At 37.7% G+C, this 17,734-nt stretch overlaps 1 protein-coding gene across 1 annotated transcript in view; it reads left to right on the top strand.

The window, feature by feature from the left end:
* Window positions 1-17,734, top strand: part of FAF1 (Fas associated factor 1) — a 299,638-nt gene that overhangs the window by 214,115 nt on the left and 67,789 nt on the right. Inside the window, exons 14-15 of the mRNA XM_061632944.1 lie at window positions 12,499-12,635; window positions 14,544-14,632. Of these exons, the coding sequence (XP_061488928.1) occupies window positions 12,499-12,635; window positions 14,544-14,632 (226 nt within the window). The remainder of the gene's footprint in view (window positions 1-12,498; window positions 12,636-14,543; window positions 14,633-17,734) is intronic.

Below are 17,734 nucleotides of genomic sequence, written 5' to 3'. Positions count from 1 at the left end.
ACACCCCACCTCCAGATCACCATTTCCATGACCAGTGGCGAAGATCAAATCAAGAGTGTGACCCGATACATGCGTTGGGCCAGTAACAAATTGAGACAGCCCCATGGTTGTCATGGAGGCCATGAAGTCCTGAGCCGCCCCAGATAAAACAGTCTCGGCATGAATGCTGATGTCCCCCAACACCACAAGTTTGGGGGACCTCAGCAATACCTCCGAGACTATCTCTGTCAGCTCAGCTAGGGAAGCTGTTGGGCAGCAAGGTGGGCGGTACACCAACAGGATTCCCAGTCTGTCTCCTTGACCCAGCACAAGGTGGAGGCACTCTAGACCAGTCGCCATCTGGACAGGATGCCTGGTGAGAGAGAAAGTACTCCTATAGACCACAGCGACCCTGCCTCCCCGACCCTCAGGTCTACCATAGTGCTGCACCGTATACCCAGGTGGACAAAGCTGAGAGAGAGCAACTCCTCCCTGCTCACCCACCCAGGTCTCGGTTAGACATGCCAGGTCGGCACTCTCATCCACAATTAAGTCGTGGACAAGGGAGGTTTTATTATATACCGACCTGGCATTCAAAAGCAGCACCTGGAGATCCAGCACCTGGAGATTAAATTTCTTAATTTCTTTCCACAACCAAATAGTTAGCCAGATTCACACATTATACATCCTTTTTGCTAGCCTCCTATTGTTCAGCTGGATGAAGACCATCTGATTCCACAGCAACTATATTGGTTGTGTATGATCTGTGTGCAGTGGACTCGTTAAGTGTTGGTGCAGGTGTAAGTGATGACAGATGCTATTTTAGTCTGGTCTGTGTCACTTCAGAATTTTTTTAGGCAGCAGAGAAAGGGGGAGAGAACCATTTAAACTCAAATAAATGTTCTAAGTCAGTGATTCCAAAACTTCCCCCTCCCCGGCCATTTGAAAATTGCTGAGGGTTTTGGCAGACCCATTAATGATTTTTCTGTTTGCTGTAGCAATTGTAATGCACTGTGCTAGATGCTGTATGAGTTTTAATTGTATTTTTACAGACACACTGCAGACCACCAGTGATCCATTGACTACAGTTTGGGAACCCCTGTTCTAAGTCAAAGTAGTGTTGTGATTCAGTTTATAGTCATGAAAAATGCTGTAGCCAGTTTAAGCATCGTTCACCCATCTTCATTTCTTTTGCTTCTTGTGGAATGAAAAAAAATGTATCTGTTGTCCTTTAGGTAGTAGTCCATTCTTAGACTTTTGTTAGAAGATAATGAAAATTACTTCTATTTTGTCAATAATAATTTAAACATCTAGTCTAACTTACTTTCAAAAGCAACATAATCAAAGACACATAACACTGCCCAGGTCAGGAGTCTAATTAATGTTTTTTAAAAATAAAGATGCACAACCAGGCAAGTTTGCCATTTTGTCTATGGCTTGTTTTGTAGAAGAAGCAGAGGAGAGAAGGTGAGGAGGGAACCCTCCTGTTTCTTGATTACATCCCACCCGCTCATTTTCTCCTTTTCTCCTTTTCTCCTTTGCTTTTGATTTTAGTGGCAGTCTTAACAAAATGTCAAGATCAATTTGAAGCATGGTTAAACTCAAGGTTTGCATTCTGCCAGCAGCAATTGTCCCTACAAACAATGCTATGTGTTCTTGTAACTTCAGAAGCTTTTAGAAGGATCATGGCAAGGGCAGCATCTAATGACTTTATTAGTATAGGGTTTCAAAACAGCCTCAGTAATTGTTCACATCTCTTTGTCATCTAGTCATAATTACTGCATAACATTGTTCAGGGTTGCACTTGTGAATGGTTTCCTAATAGCAATGATATGAAGAAAAAAAGAAAGGGATGAAAGGTGATTGTCTCTTCACGCAGCCTGTATTCAGATAAAACAGAAACTAATTGTAATGCTTAATACGTCCACTAAACAAGGAAAATCCATATTTAAACATATGTACACTTTGAGATGACACCCTGTTAGGAGTCTTGAAATATGTATGAAAAGGACACAAAGGCCTCCATACGTAGGGTACAAAAGTTGTGATTGATGACCTAAAGGTTTCTGAGTGTTATGTTTGGACACTAAAAGTGTCCAAATTTTCCCTCCTTTGTTCTAGTTTTGTTTAAATTTTTCAAGTAACATTGCGTGCTACTCATATTCCCTAGGTACTTTTCAACAAATTAACATGCACAATTGGGACAGTGAAAAGTAGAATTTAGAGGAAAATGTATTCAGTGTACAGACCTCATCCTATTCTATAAATCACAAGAGCATAGGGCTGAGAGCATAGGATTTGGATGCTAGGCTCCCAGTAAGAGCAGTTTTTACCCTTGCTGTCTCCTTTGTTTGGACAATACAGCCATTAATTATGCTGTACCAGTGTTCTTGGGGAAGTCTTTGCAGGACCTTCACAGGATATTTTGCTGCCTGGTGTGAAGATACTTCTCCCCCCCCCCATTCCATGTACAGAATCTGACCAGATTCAGCCCAGTGTCATGAAGAAGATATCAGGGAGGCAGGAATTACATGGTTCCCTAGCAGGGATGGGGGAGAAATTCGGTTCAGTTTGCATTTAATACAATAATTTCTGAAACAAAACACAAACTGAAAGACAGCCATCCTTGAAAATTTGCACTTCTCCAAATTTTGCAATGTAGTTCTCAGTCAAGAAATGTGTATAAAAATGCATATACTGGGGTAAAGTGTGCATATAAATGTATATATTACTAAAAAAATAATTCACCATTGCATAATGTTAGGGGGAAATTGCATACAAAATGTGTATATTAGGAGACATTTGCACTAAAATGCTGATGAATCTTCATAAGGACTTTTTAAAAGACTGTGAACTGAAGTGGAAATGTGGAGAACTGAAGATTCGAAAAATGAGAAACTGAGAAAAGCCACACTTGACATCCCTAGTCCTTAGCTCCTCAGCTCCTCATCCTGAGTGCTTTGCAGAGGCTCTTTTCCATAGAACTAGTGCAAGTCTACACTGTGAATGATATATGGAGTGGTTGTTTAGAACAGTTTTTTAGAAGTTGGATGTAGCAGAAGTATGTAATAGAGTACCATTTGCTCTGGTAAGGTTGCTGTTTTAGTTATGGCACAATCCTTGGCTTGTACCACAGAAGGATAGGTAATTCTGCCAGGAGTATGCAGACATCATTGCTCTTGAAATGATTATGTATGCAGAATATTTAGTCTCTGATTAAGGGTGCAGTACAGAAATTCCACTGTCCTAGTATTGCATCTTCCTCCATGCCATATAGTGGCCTCTGTCCTGGGGTCCTGCATCCCAGCCCCTCTATGGCAGATGTTGTCAGGAAAGGGGAGCCATTGGTTTGCAACTCTTCACTGTGAACTGTTCATACTACTCCAGCCTTGGTGATATGTTGCAGTGCTGCTGAGCGATTCAGTGCTTAGGAACCAATGAATGCCTGCTGGTATTCTGCTCCCTGTGGTGTTTCTATATGTTAGGAGACTGCCATGCAGCAATGAATGCCTGCTCTAAAGTTTCGGGCCAGTTTTAGATAAATGGAAAATCAACATCTAGAAGATAAAAAGTCCTAAAGCTATATTTATGAAAACTATTTAAAGGCCTTTCCCCCAAAATAAGTTTTTAGTGCACAATAAATATTAACTTCTCACATTTTGCTCAAAATCCATGTGTCTTTCTTCAGGATTATGTTCTGTTGAGTAGATATCACTCTTTCCTTGTGTTAAGTGCGTAACAGATTTGTGGATCACCAATGGAATTGCTGTCTAGCATATTTTTGCTTGGAAGCTACAGCCGTGCCCTTGGTATTTCTCTGATATAATTAGCAATGACTTACAGGACTTCTCCACCATCATGCTGTATATTGTAGGATTTTTTGTTTTGTTTTACTGTTTTAATTCTTATATTGATACTTTGGAGATCATACATTCATCTTCTGTACAATTCCAGTGCATTTAACTAGTTTCCCTCTCCCCTTCAATAAACTGACTTGCCATTTTATGATCATAGCCATCAGAGTAAAGGATGCCTCACTCCCAACCTATTACACAGAGCAGCAATTTCCAAACTCACACACACACACACACTGGTCATAGAGCAGTGGTTCCCAAACTTTTTCTCCCATGGACCACTTGAAATTTGCTGAAGGTCTTGGCGGACCACTTAAATGACTTTTCTGCCTATTATAGCAATTGCAGTGTGCTGTGCTAGATGCTGTATGATTTTTAACTGTATTTTATTGCTGCTTTTATTTCTTATTTATTGTATTACAGTTTGAAAACCAAATTGTAATACAATAATATATGATACAAGAAATAAAAGAAGCAATAAAATACAGTTAAAAATCAATATGAATGTTTAATGTAATGGAAGTGCTATCTTCCATCTTCAACCACAAATCTACAGACATGTCGTGGATCATCTGAATGAATCTTGTGGGCCACTGGTGGTCTGCAGACCGCAGTTTGGGAGCCCCTGACATAGAGGCAGGATATTGCACAGTCGCCATTGAAAAAAATAGTACAGAAGGCTCTCAGTTACTAGATTAAAATTAAGGCAGTCTGGTGTAGTTGCCCAGGGTCTCATAAGGTCTTAACCCCTTACTTTTTTGGAAGCCAGGTCCCAGCATCCTATAAGATAAACGTGTAGACACTGAATTCAGTAATTCAAGCAATATCTCTGACTGTGAGGCGTCCTTCCCTGGCTCTCCCTGTCAGGTTCCTACCTGCTCGTGGTTACTGCCTGTCACTAGGCACCACCAGGGACTCCACCAGTCCGGACCGCACTCTCTTCTGGTTTACCTATCCGCTCTAGCACAGATCTCAACAGATCCCCCTGCTAGGCAACCACCAGTAACGTCCCAATACTAATATTCCCAGAGACTCTGAATACTGGTATTGTTATTCTTTTCACCGCTGCCACCATTTGTTACAGTTCCCCTTCAGCCTTGGTCATTACCTTACCCTCCCTTCTGGTCTGTAAAACCCCAGCCAAGGATCAGGCCTTTGGTAAACCAAATTAAGTATTTATTAAAGATAACAAAGCTAACAAGATTAACAAGATTTCTTCTTAAGGCACATAAGCATATGGTTTTACTCAATACTAATCCGAACTCCACCTCCCTCCTGGTAAACAACTCTCTAAACCCCACCAAGCAATCCACTCTTTCTCTTCTCCCCCCCAGATTCCACTCTCACTCTTCCTTTTATACATTCAGCCATTTTAAACACTCAGCCAATCATCTCGCATTCTACTGCCCATTCACTCCCCCTCTTTCACTCCACTTACCATGTATCTTCTAAAACAACAACACTTACCATATATACATTAATATAGGAACATCACACTGACAGCGAGAAAAGGCAGTCAAATGGTGACAATGATAGAGAAGCAGAAAGCAATATTCCAGCCTGGCCAGATTATTTATAATCTTAGAAAGTTGTATAATTCTCACGTGAATCTGCCGCTACATTATTGAAGGCAATATGTTCCCTTAAGACCCATACATACATAATTTTTTTGTTTAAAATAAGCCCCTTTAAATTAGGAGTTGTAATACAATGTAGAATCATGTGGTATTCCATCCCTGCATGAGAACACCAAATTAACACCAGTGTGTTTTCACATCAAGATAGGTATCAGGTTGTGGACATAAAGCTATATTTGGTTGGTAAAAAATCTGCTGCAACTGTCACCTCCTAGAATTTTATCTGCATCTTGCTTAGCATATATTCAATACACACATCATTAACAGCACAGTCCTGTGCATGCCTACTCAGGAATAAGTCCCATTGAATTCAATTCAACTTACTCCCAGGAAAGTGTGTATATCATTGCAGCCTCGGTCAGTCGATTGCTGTCCTGTGTTGAGATACTCATATGAAATGATAAAATGTGATTTTTTTATAGAACTGTGCATCATGATTTTATTAATAGCGGTGTGGCCTAAACATCTTCAGTGTCAAGTCCTTTCATTGCTCAGACTTGCAGAGCAGAAGGTGCAAAAGAATAGGATCCTGTGGTGCTATTTGTGAAAGAGCTCTGATGCAGAAGAGTGGTTGCCTGTTGCTGACCTCTGAAAAAAGAGTGAAGGCATTTGGGCACAATTCTATTTGCACATATAAAAGCCTACAGCTGCATCAGTAATATCTCAAGGATTCTGGTATCAAAATCACAAAGACATATAACAGAATCCGTGTGGATGCTTGACCTTTGCTTATCAGGAGGGTTCAATAAACGACGAGATTATTGTGCCTAGGTTGTCAAAGTATGGAGTTTTGCAATCGGGCATTGCAATGGCTAGCTTTGTATTTGCAGAGAGAGCATAAGAATGTGCTTACTTGGATCGTTCTATACTGAGTCAGGTGCCCCTCATGCTGGAGGAACTACTAGTATTTAAAAATCCCTCACAGTTGGACGCAGAGCCTCTGATCTACTATGAACAGGTTACAGCTTTAATGTCAGGGATTACTCTAGGATTTACAAGGGGGATAGGCTCCCTTGTAAGTTTTTTGCTACCTCACACGTGAGTGAGCCATAGTTGTAAGGAACACAGCAAAGAAATTATCACAGTGGATTAACTCCTGTATTTGAAATGTTCAAAGCCATCACATTATTTTTTTTAATTTTTTTAAATGCTTCCCTCTTCCCTTTTCCTTCCACTGTCTGAACTATCTAGTAGGCACCAGAGAACTGGGAGAAATGAGATGTTTCAGTCAGCAGGCTGAGGCCAGAGCCTCATCACCATAACTCTTTGGGCATAGGCAGTAGGGAAAAAAACTCAACAGTGATTTTGCCAGTCTTCCACTTGCTCAAATGAATTATGCTAGACTCACCTTTACTTGTTTTTAGTTGTGTAGATTTGTAAAACAACACAGTACATGAACCAAATTAACATACTCTTCATGGTTCTCAAGACCAGTTTATGCATTAATTCCCACCTGTTGTTGCCACATCAAAACCTTCCCCTGCAGGGGAGTAACATTTAAATGCCTCCATTGTGCACAGTGTTTGAATTATGTTTATATGCATAGTTTTTGAATTCTGATATCAACTACTTCATGGCTGTGTGACGCTAGTGTGAAAATGTTCCACACTTGTAGACTGATGCAAAAGTTAGAGATCTTTTAAGGATGACACCCATCTATCCCCATATCAGTAAACTACAAGATGCAACCATGGACAGTAAGTAACATGTAGGATAGTCCTCAGTGACTTACACCAGGATGGGGGCTATATATGTCTGTAATAATGAGATGTGTTTAATAGCTTCCACCTTAAGGTTATATATTCTACTGAAATGAGGCCAATGGAAACTCAAAGTTGACTCTAATTTGTTTTCAAACTTTAACAGCTCTCAACAGCAACCCTAGTTTTGGCTTCTCTTATTTGTCATCTTAGGTTTCTGAAGTGTAGATGTTGAGATTTTTACCACTGATATGAAAACTAAGTGTCATGATTTTGTTTTGGATTTTGATATCAAATGCTTCTCAGCCTGTGACATTTTAATGCAGTTTGTCTTTTCAAATAGATTTACCTTCTAATGCATGAGACAACAGGATTTTGCTCATCAGACAGTGCATACATTTCAGATCAGTTGTTACCTAAAATATTATCATAAGGCATAAGAAAACACATGATTTAAGTTGCCTTTTGTGAACATAATTAAGAATTAATAAGCCTGTACCAGTGGCTAGTCCTCCGAATTTCCACTGTTTTGCCTTTTGTGACCTGTGTTATTAAAAGTCCATTATTTTTACAGACTTTATTAAATTGGATCTTATTAAAGCATTCTATATTTGCATTTGGTCTTTCATAATTCATTATTATTATGACATTTACTTTTTACCATCAGATCTGAAAACATATCATAAGCTACCCTTTTCTCTTGAAAGAAATGCTAATTTCAAACAGTCCTCTAATGGAAGAGAAAAGCTTTATCAGTTTTTTCATTTATTCAAGATCGTGTGAAGAATACTAATGTCAGACTTCAGTATGCTAATAGATGAAGGCTGTTTTTGGCCAAAAGCTTAGAATTATTGTTTTTAGACTACACTAGTAAGTATGAAAGTGAATAAGGCTGGTTTTATATCCAAAAACATAACTCTTGAGTACGTCCTTGATTTTTATTGCTTCTGCTAATTAACTTACTGAAAGTTTTATATTGAGATATTATCTCTAGGTGTAAGGTAGTATATATATGTTTCATAGTGAAAACCTCTACATCCACAGTTTTTGTTATGTACTTAATTCTTTTTGTAGATTTTTCTTTCTCTGAACCACTTAGTTTTAGCTGTTGATACTTGGCAAAGGGTACAATCCATGAAACCTCAGATTCAGATTAATATAGTCATATTTGATTGCTTGTACAATTAGTAGAAATTTCCCTTGGATGAAAAGACTAAGGTTGAAACACAGCAAAAGTTAGCTTTGCTTACGTGTGGGATCTAGTTCAGTTACCCATTCAATACAGTGCAACTTGTGTGGTAATTTCAGAAGTGGTGCTTCTGTGAAGTAAGGTGAGTTGCCTCAGATGCTAGACTTGGTTCCATGCTGTTTTGTGCCTAACATTTTGATGTGTTATCTGCACAACTTCATGCACAGCAACAACAGCACAGAGAAACTTTTAGAATGGTACTGTATGTTTTGTCGTGATTATATTGTATTAGATTTGTCTTCTAAGGATTCAAATGAAAGCATTGTTGCTTTGAGCCTTGTAGCTTATTCTGGGATGGTGCACATGTAGCAGTCATAGCTGACAGTCTAGCCACCCTCTATGACCCAGTTGTATTCATGCTGACAGAGAAATGAGAATCACTGAGTTCAATCGGGCTTACTTCTAAGTCAGTTTGTATATGATTGCAGTCTTAACTGCTTTCTTTATCTTTGCTGCTCTTGCTAAACAGGTGGAGCTTGGGGCGCAGTTTTGTTTTTGAAAACTAGGAACAGTATTCAGAGTGCTAAGAAGATATTTTTTCCCTGTCTGAGTGAGAGATTTATCTTAAGGAAACTGAGAAGATTATGAGTATGGCACTTGTATCCTTTTTAAATAACAGAAAGTGGTACTTCAGTCTGTTTCTTCCACTTCTTTAAAACTGAACAAAAGTCAGTGTTGAAATTCTGTTGACTCTTGAAAGATTTGCTAAAATGGGAATAGATAATCAAAAATACTTCAGGAGATTCAGTGAACCAGAGGCTACCATTACATGGTGACTTCTCTGTTGCAGTACCCTGGATGCCAAAAACCCTCCCTGTAGATATGTGGTTGCTCCCTTGTTGGCAGCCACCAATTAAAGTTTTTCTTCTTCTTCAGGCCTTTAGGGGTTAAAAATTACCTGGAATATAACTCTATAAGGAATTGTCATATTTAACCAATAACTTTATTTACTCTAAATAAAGGTATTACACATAATCAGCCAGACTGATTATAGATGGCACCAATGTATAAAATTATGTTGTGTTAATATATATGTGCAATACCTTTAGATTAATCTACACAGTTACTGGTTATATATGAACATTCCTCAACATCACTTGCAGACACTATCAACTAGGCTCCAAAAAGGGAAAACTTTGAAGCACTCTTTCACTTGGAACCAGTTGTCAGTCAGTCCTGAAAATATTTTAGCAGTTGAAGAAGTTGCTCCTGTTGAAGGAGGTTTGAAAGAAATAGTAAAGCTACAGTCCTTGCCTAGTGGCCAGAGATTTCAGCGGTGCCACGGTAAAGCAAAATGCTCCACAAACAAATGTAAGTGGAGGAATATGAATGTACTCTGCACCTCAAAATGTCATGACAGCCAACTCTGTTGGAACAAGAAGTGACAACTCACCATGAAGAAGTAAAGGGAGTATTGAAAGTGCTATTTCCATATTGCATTCATATATGTTCTATAATCAGTTACAGAATTATATTCATTACAATTTGAAACATTATACCATTTTGAAATGTTAAATAACTTAGTCTTGTTTCTTTAAGATAAAGTCATTCTGAGTATTTCCCAAAATTCCTGTATATTCTGTGTAAGCAGTAACAATTTTTCAAAATGTTCAGCTATTTTATGATCCCATTTCAAATTTGAAATGATAGCTAAAGAAATGTTCTCAGTACCGCTAACATCTGGGGGGAGACTGTTACTGTGTTTTGTTACTGTTTTCCGTGATATTTTTAAGGAGGTAAACAATAAATCTACAATGTTTTTAATTCCCTGTATTGAAATGGAAGTTGTTTGTGGAATTTTAGAAATGTTCTCATATTGACTGGAAAATGAATTCTCATTCTCTTATCATTCAGTGACTATGCATATAGCCTGTGTTTCTCACCTTCCAACATCAGCAATGTTGGCAGAAAAGACAGCAATAAGAATGGGAGTGAGCAACATTTTTTTCCAACCATAGATGAATTCCCTTAGCGGTAATCTGTCAACAGTGGGCAGAGCCAAAACTCCTAGTGGGTACAGCCAGATGTATCTCACACTTTTCCCTGCTGAGTAACACTTCCTCAGTTGGTTAGCTCTTCTCTCCATTGTGTTCCCAATGATGATTGAGCCCATGCTGCTAGGAAGCTTTCCCCCAAGCTTATGACAGTTGACCTGGGGGACAATTTTAATCAAGATCGTGGGAGGGAAATGTGCACACTTCCCTCTTCATGGACAGATTATGTGCACATTCTCCATGAAGCCTGAGGAATGTGCACAATGACTGGTTATTATGCACATTAACCCCTCATCCTACATTCCCCTTAACATATATATGCATCCCACTTTTTGCCAGGCAACAGACCTCCAAAATGGCTGACAATAAGTGGAAATTAACATATAATAAACAGAATATTCTTTTAAAGGCAGTGGTTACTTATGAATACTCTGGGAGATGAAGATGGAAAATGGCTACTCCTGAGCCTTTTGATGCTGCTGGTGGTGCAGCTGTTCCAGCTGCTGCCCTTTGAAGGTTCCAGTGACTATAGGGAAGAATAGCCCTCTTCCCAAAATATGCTGCTCAACAACCAGGGCCAGATAGCAGCAGACATTTTTGTCCCAGTGAGAGAGGGCATCTCCTCATCTAGGCAGCCGAATCATCTACAGCTTCTGGCTCTTCCCAGTGGCAGTCTAGATGAAGGCTTGAAGGGGGGTGGAATTCTAGAAAATGGCTTCTCCCCAGGCTTCAGATGCTGTGATGTTCTTGATGTGGCTTTTCCAACAAAAGTACCCTCTAGTAACATCTTTTTGGCATGAGATTGGTAACTTTTTGGCATGAGATTAGTGATTAAACTTCAGAAAATCTTGCCTTTTAAGACAGTTATTCTAGGTAATAAAAAGTGGAGTGGTGTGTATACCTTGTAAGTGCTTGCTCTAAATGCTGTTAACAGCCAAATGATGATCTGGACATCAAGAATTCCATCAGATATGAGTATGTGACAGTAGTACATTCTTGACTTGGCACTATATGAAAGGGGAATTTACTGTAGACATGATTCCTCAGATACCTTTATAAATGGAGCAAATATATAGGAGCATACAAAGATATATTATTAGAGGAGAAGGAATTTACTAATATCATTTAGCACTCTCTCACCTCCCCCCTTTCCTCTTATTTGTTCTTTATTTTAGCAATTTTTTAGGAGTGAGTAGACTCCATATTTATTCATCTCTTAACCTCTTTAACTTGGCTGTGAGTGTAAAGGCACGCTGTGCCTGCTAAGAAATTTGATTTGTCTTGCCTTAGGATTGCTGTAACAGGATAATCATATTTCTGAGAGTCTTCCTTTTTGCATATTCAAGAAGACCCAATTGTTTAATACAGGACTTCCCAAACTGTGGTCTGCAAACCTTCATTCAGGTGGTCCACAGCATGTATGTAAAAATACAGTTAAAGCACAGTGCATTGCAATCGCTACAACAGGTAGAAAAATCAAGTGGCCTGCTAAGACCCTCAGTAATTTTCAAGTGGTCTGTAAGGGGGGAAAGTTTGTAAACCACTGGTTTCGCAATGATAGAAAAATAAACTGTGATGATAGAAAAATAAACTGCAGACTGCATCATCAGAAGGCTTGTTAGAAAATAATACTCTGAATTTCATTCTGCTGCAGAGTAGGTTAGTTCTACTGTGCACTCTAGAGTGGAACGTGCTATTTGAGCCTTGAAATGACTGTTTTTTCATGGGTTGTGTCTAAAGGCTACTGCTTATTCCATTCACCTCTTTTGTTCAAAGAAAAAATAGTTTGCATTGGTGCATTTATTATTTCAAAATGTGATATTTGTTTTTTTAGTATGAGAATCAACTTGCTCCAGCATGAAACTTGATAGCTCTAGATATGATATAAAACTGATATATAGTATTAAAGGGATTGAGGGATGGGATAAAGGGGGTTGTTACTGATATTCATATGGTTACAAAGTGAACAAGCATGACTTTTGAACCTTGATAATTTAGTCAAACTCTAATAACTCTTTTTTCTTTAATAAAATGAACATTGGTTTACAAAAATCCCATCCTCTTTTAAATATTTCTGTTCTTTAGATTTCTAACGATGTGCACAAGACACTTCGGTAGTGTTGTAGCTCAAACTATTCGAACTCAGAAAACAGATCAGTTTCCACTGTTCCTGATTATTATGGGGAAACGATCATCGAATGAGGTGTTGAATGTAATACAAGGTATAGTTTGTGTTCTATTGGGCACATATTCCTTATTGAAACTTTCAAATGTATTGGCTGCCAGTTCTCTCTAGATTATAATTACTCATCTTTAATTCAGCAAGTACTTTTTAGTGAAATGTAAAATACAGTGCATTTATACTGTACTCATTTGCCATTACTACTGTCTATGCTGATTAAAACTGGTTTTGCTTACTCTTTGCATACAGGAGTGTAGTGTAATTAGTGACTAAGAATGGACTTTATTTTGCATGCTTACCAGCAAACATACCAAAAAGTGAAAACAACTGACAGATTAGTGAATGGTGAGCTTTCTCTAGCTGGAGCTTTAGAAAAAGGAATTTGTTGTCCCAATATTAAAATTCCTTGTGAGGAAGGTGGAGAGTTTAGGTTCATTGGTAGTAGATCCTGGTTAAAATCTCCAGCTATAAAACTGATTTGAGTAACATGCATAGGATTTTACTACAAAACAAAGTCCCATTGAGTTCAATGAGACTTACTCCCTATAAAGTGTGTTTAGGATTAAAGTCATACAGTGCAATACTGTACACATCTACTCAGAAGTAACCCCCTGGTCATCAGTGGGATTTACTCCCAGGTAAATGTGTGTATAGGATTCCAGGCTTAGGGACCCAGGCAAGTTATCATGGGCTCTTACTGGGAGGAAGGGTGGGATATAAATCAAACAATAAATAAATAAATAAATGTCCCATTTTAGCCTATCTTATAGCATTATTGTGAGAATTAAATGGGATGAAGATATGCTATAACCATCCCAGAGTCTTTGATGTTTTAAGTCATCGAATTCAGGAATCTTGGAGAATCCATAACTTGAAACTCTAAAATTTTGAAATGTTGCTGATTTCTGAGATTTTCATAATTGAAGGAGTCTGCCTGAATACATTTGAGGACTAACAAGGGCCTAATCCAATCAAAGCTGTGGCAGCCTGATGTTTTATTATATAAAGTCCCTGGTAGTGTCTCTCTGTACTCTTGGTGTTCACTCACAGTTGCATCAAAATTGTTGATAGTACTTCTCCAACAACAGGAAGATAATTTAGTAGGCTTGTTGTCCAAGATACCTGAGTTGCTGAAAATTGGACATTTGTGTATCTATGGCCTGAAATTCACAATGCAAAATTTCACAATGCCAAAAGCAGCAGTATACCAGTAGAGAGCAAGCAAAACCTCACTTGGAATAGAATGGTGAGATAGGTGAAACTATCTTTAGTCCAACTTGCATTGGGAGAGAAAGAATTGGTAATGCCACCCATGAATTAATACCTGACAAGTCATTCAATGGAATGGAGAGTGCAATATTCACCTTCATGCATTTTAGTAATATTTGGATTAATATGAAGGATGGGGGGATTTCAAGGGACAGCAGGCTATGTTTACTACTATTTGAAATGTAATAGAAAAGTGTTGAAGAATTTGGATACAATAGGAATTACCCTGTGAAAAGTGTTTTGTGATAATGCCCTCAAATTCTTTCTTCTGTGAAGCTACCCTGAATTTTATGCAGTACTTTGACTGTATTTTTAAGGGATGGTAACTAACCAGCTACTTTAAAGAAACAACAACAAATATTTTTCTTTCATTTTCTCTTCCTCTTTAGTGATCTTGACTTTGATATTTTCTCAGATAGGAAACTCAACAGAAAGCATCACTAATCAGTTCATAATAAATGCTTTCCTTTTAGCTTATGTTTACACTTTTTGGAAAAATAAGAAACTTGGAGTAAAAAAACCTGATAAACAAAACTATTCTAAGAACCTAATCTAATTTTCTTATTATGACTTATAAAAAAACCAGCTAGGTATTCCTTTTGGATTAATTCTAGAATGACTTTCTGTTTTTTTAATAACTTTAATAATATGAAGTTCAGCTATCTTTCTTTGTTGCTAGGTAACACAACAGTGGATGAGCTAATGATGAGGCTGATGGCTGCAATGGAGATCTTCAGTGCTCAGCAGCAAGAAGACATCAAAGATGAGGTGAGAACTGGATGTCGCTCCAGACATCTAGTGAATTCGAATAAAAACCCTTCCAGACAAATTTAAAAAATTGTTTTAGCACTATATCTGTTCTAGCCCCAATTCAGAACCAGTTGCATTTGGTGTGACCTAAGGATGCTAAGGAAAACAGGACTCCTGCAGCTTCAGTAGTTGTATAAAGAGGAAGTGTTAGAAGCGTGTCACTGCAGAAGCAAATTCACCTGACATAATGAGCTCTCCTGTACAAGTAGACAGGAGACCTTTTCATCAGGTCACCCTAATATCACGCTGCTCTATCCCAATATAATGGACATGGGTGATGGACTATCACCTGTAACTTTCTAAAAGAAGATGTCAGAGTAGATGTGAACTTCACTGCTAGAAATAAGTATATAGCCTTCAAATATATAAAAAAGGAAAAGGTTCATTATATTATATGTTACTGAGGAAGGGGAGCTTTGGCAGGTGTTTGCTTCTTTTTAAATGGGAAAAATAAACATTTCACATTGAAATGCTACAGCAGTGGACTGCTGAGCTAAATCAGTAAGAAGTGCTGATAAAACACACAGTAAACATTCACAAACTGCATCATAGTCTAACAGGCATTTGTGGCACTTATGTCCTTTCATAGTATTTGCAATAGTAATGCAATGACAAAATATTGTCGTTGAGTACTGGGAAAAGTTCTCTCTTGAAAAAAGCATTTGAATGTGCAAAACAATTATTGCATCAGAATAATTATCTGGAAAGACCGAAGTAGGGATTGCAGTATTAAAAACTTGTTTTGCTGTGTATATTGTTGTTCCTGTAATAATGAAAACTTGTTAAATGTAAAAAAGGAAGAAAGTATGTCACTGGTTCTAAATAATAAGGGGGAAATTGGAAATAATAAGGTGTAAGAAACATCTTACATCAGAGTAATAAGGACCTTTCAAATAATCAAAGCAGTTTCTTATATAGGGAGAATATTCTTGACATTTCTTTCTTAGTTTTCATTAGGATTTTTGGCTTTAAGCAAAACTTACCATTTTTTCTTTCTTTCCTACCTTTACAATAAAAAAAAATAGAAAAACAAACGTACTTGTACTCTAGCAAAGCTACTTTTAAGTAAATAATTATAAAAATATACACTACTATAGAGGTCTCTTTCATATAAACTAAATGAGCAAGTGGAAGTATGAGGTTTTCTAGAACTGTCAGTGTTTCAGTTATACAAAAAAGTAGACACAAGACAGGTATATATTAATGAGATGTTTATCTGTTACTCTAAATTGGAAATGACATTTGCGAGTAATGAAGTACTTAGTTAGGAATTTGTAATAATAGGTGTATTGCTATTCAAGATTATTGTTATCCTGGTTGTAGATACATGGATTGACAGTAATGCACTAAATACATTCTTCAGCCGTTTAAATCTTGCTTCTCATTAGTACAAGATTTGCTGATTATTTTGTGTCCTAATCTGAATGTATGCTATCTGCATTTATATCTACCATATCCATTTTCTTTCTCTACTTGTTTCACCAAAACTCAGAGAATGAAAATGACTAATAGAAATTTTAATTATGAGAGTTGCAAAATTCAATATCAATGCCATAATGTCATTAAATTTTATTGCATTTTAATAGGAAGAATGAGATTTTTTTCCCTGAAAACTCTAACAATAAGGTCCCAAATGACTCAACTGTTGAGCATATAACAGACAGCTAAGTGAGTGGGATTCAATGGTGCTCTTGCACTCATAGAAGGGTTTTCAACCAACAGATCCCTCTGTAAGTGGAAGAAAAGGGGGGCTACAGCCCCCAGTCCCCCTGAAAATCAGCTCCAGAAAGTTTAGGGACTTTCCAGAACAGGATGGAAGATGATAGTGGGGGCTGCCAGGGGAAGAGTAAATTTGCAAAAATTGCCTCTCCTTCAGTTAGCAGAGGTGTCCCCTGGATCAAAAGCTCTTCCATGAATCAAAAGCTCTTCCATGGGCACCAGCTGGATTCTACCCTATATTGGTGTGCAGTTTTTACAATTGTGGTTGCATCTTTTAAATTGCTGGAAACTATTTGTACCCATGCAAAGCATCATTAATAGAGATGTATGATGTAATCCAACATCCCATTCCTTTTTACCTTGTGGTTGCCAGGAATAAGATAATGCAGGATAGTATTTCAACCAATAAATTCTATTTTAACAGATTGTGATTCTCCATGTATTAAGACTGTTCTCTATATTAGACAAGATGATAGCAGACCCATGTTTTGGGCAGTGAGACTCTGGTGCTATAGCCCCTACGCAGAATATTTTCTGCCTTATACAGTCTTATTTTCTGCCCTGCAGTTAGTGAAACCAGGTAGATTAGCACTAGCACTGTTGCTGTCTGTACAATATTTATTTATTTGTTTATTATTTAATTTGTATCCCGCCCTTCCTCCCAGCAGGAGCCCAGGGCAGCAATAGGGATGCTAGTTATACTCCGGTATATTTTATTTATTTCTGTGCCACCATGTTTTAAAATATCAGGTCAGTTTACAATATGAAATCATAAAATACAATTTTAAAAATAAATATAAATATTCTAATGGAGGAGGAAAGACTCTGCAGTGTGCCATGGTGGACTGCTGCTAACTGGGCAGCTCCAATTTTTAAAAATTGGAATGGCTGAGATCTTAACTAGGTAAAGTAATGTGTCAAACAGGTAGTGTGTAATAAAACAATCTGTACATTATTTAAAGAGGAGGCGTTGGCATGTGAAAAAAAATATTGTCTTTTAGTGGTTTTCTAGCTAACATGTAACTTGTTTTATATAGACCTTATTCTTGACAACTTGTATATAACAGCACGACCTTTTTTCTAGTGAAGAGCTTAATGTGTTTACATGAACATTCTTTCAAAATGTGACAATAGCAAGCAGGATACAGATTCCGGTTTCTGTTACTGTTTTCCTAGTAGCAACAGTAAGTCATCACAAACCACAAAAAGATAAACAGTAAGTTCTTCTGAGGTTTTGGGGTTGTTATTTTTTAAAGTCAACATGTATATTTTTATTGTGCGTTGAGGCACAGAAGATGGTTCTGTATGTATAAACAAGACATATTTTGGGTCTGTGCAGGG

The sequence above is a fragment of the Rhineura floridana genome, chromosome 6 (assembly GCF_030035675.1).
Source record: "Rhineura floridana isolate rRhiFlo1 chromosome 6, rRhiFlo1.hap2, whole genome shotgun sequence".
Classification (NCBI taxonomy): domain Eukaryota; kingdom Metazoa; phylum Chordata; class Lepidosauria; order Squamata; family Rhineuridae; genus Rhineura; species Rhineura floridana.
This window is presented reverse-complemented; position numbering and strand designations above follow the sequence as displayed.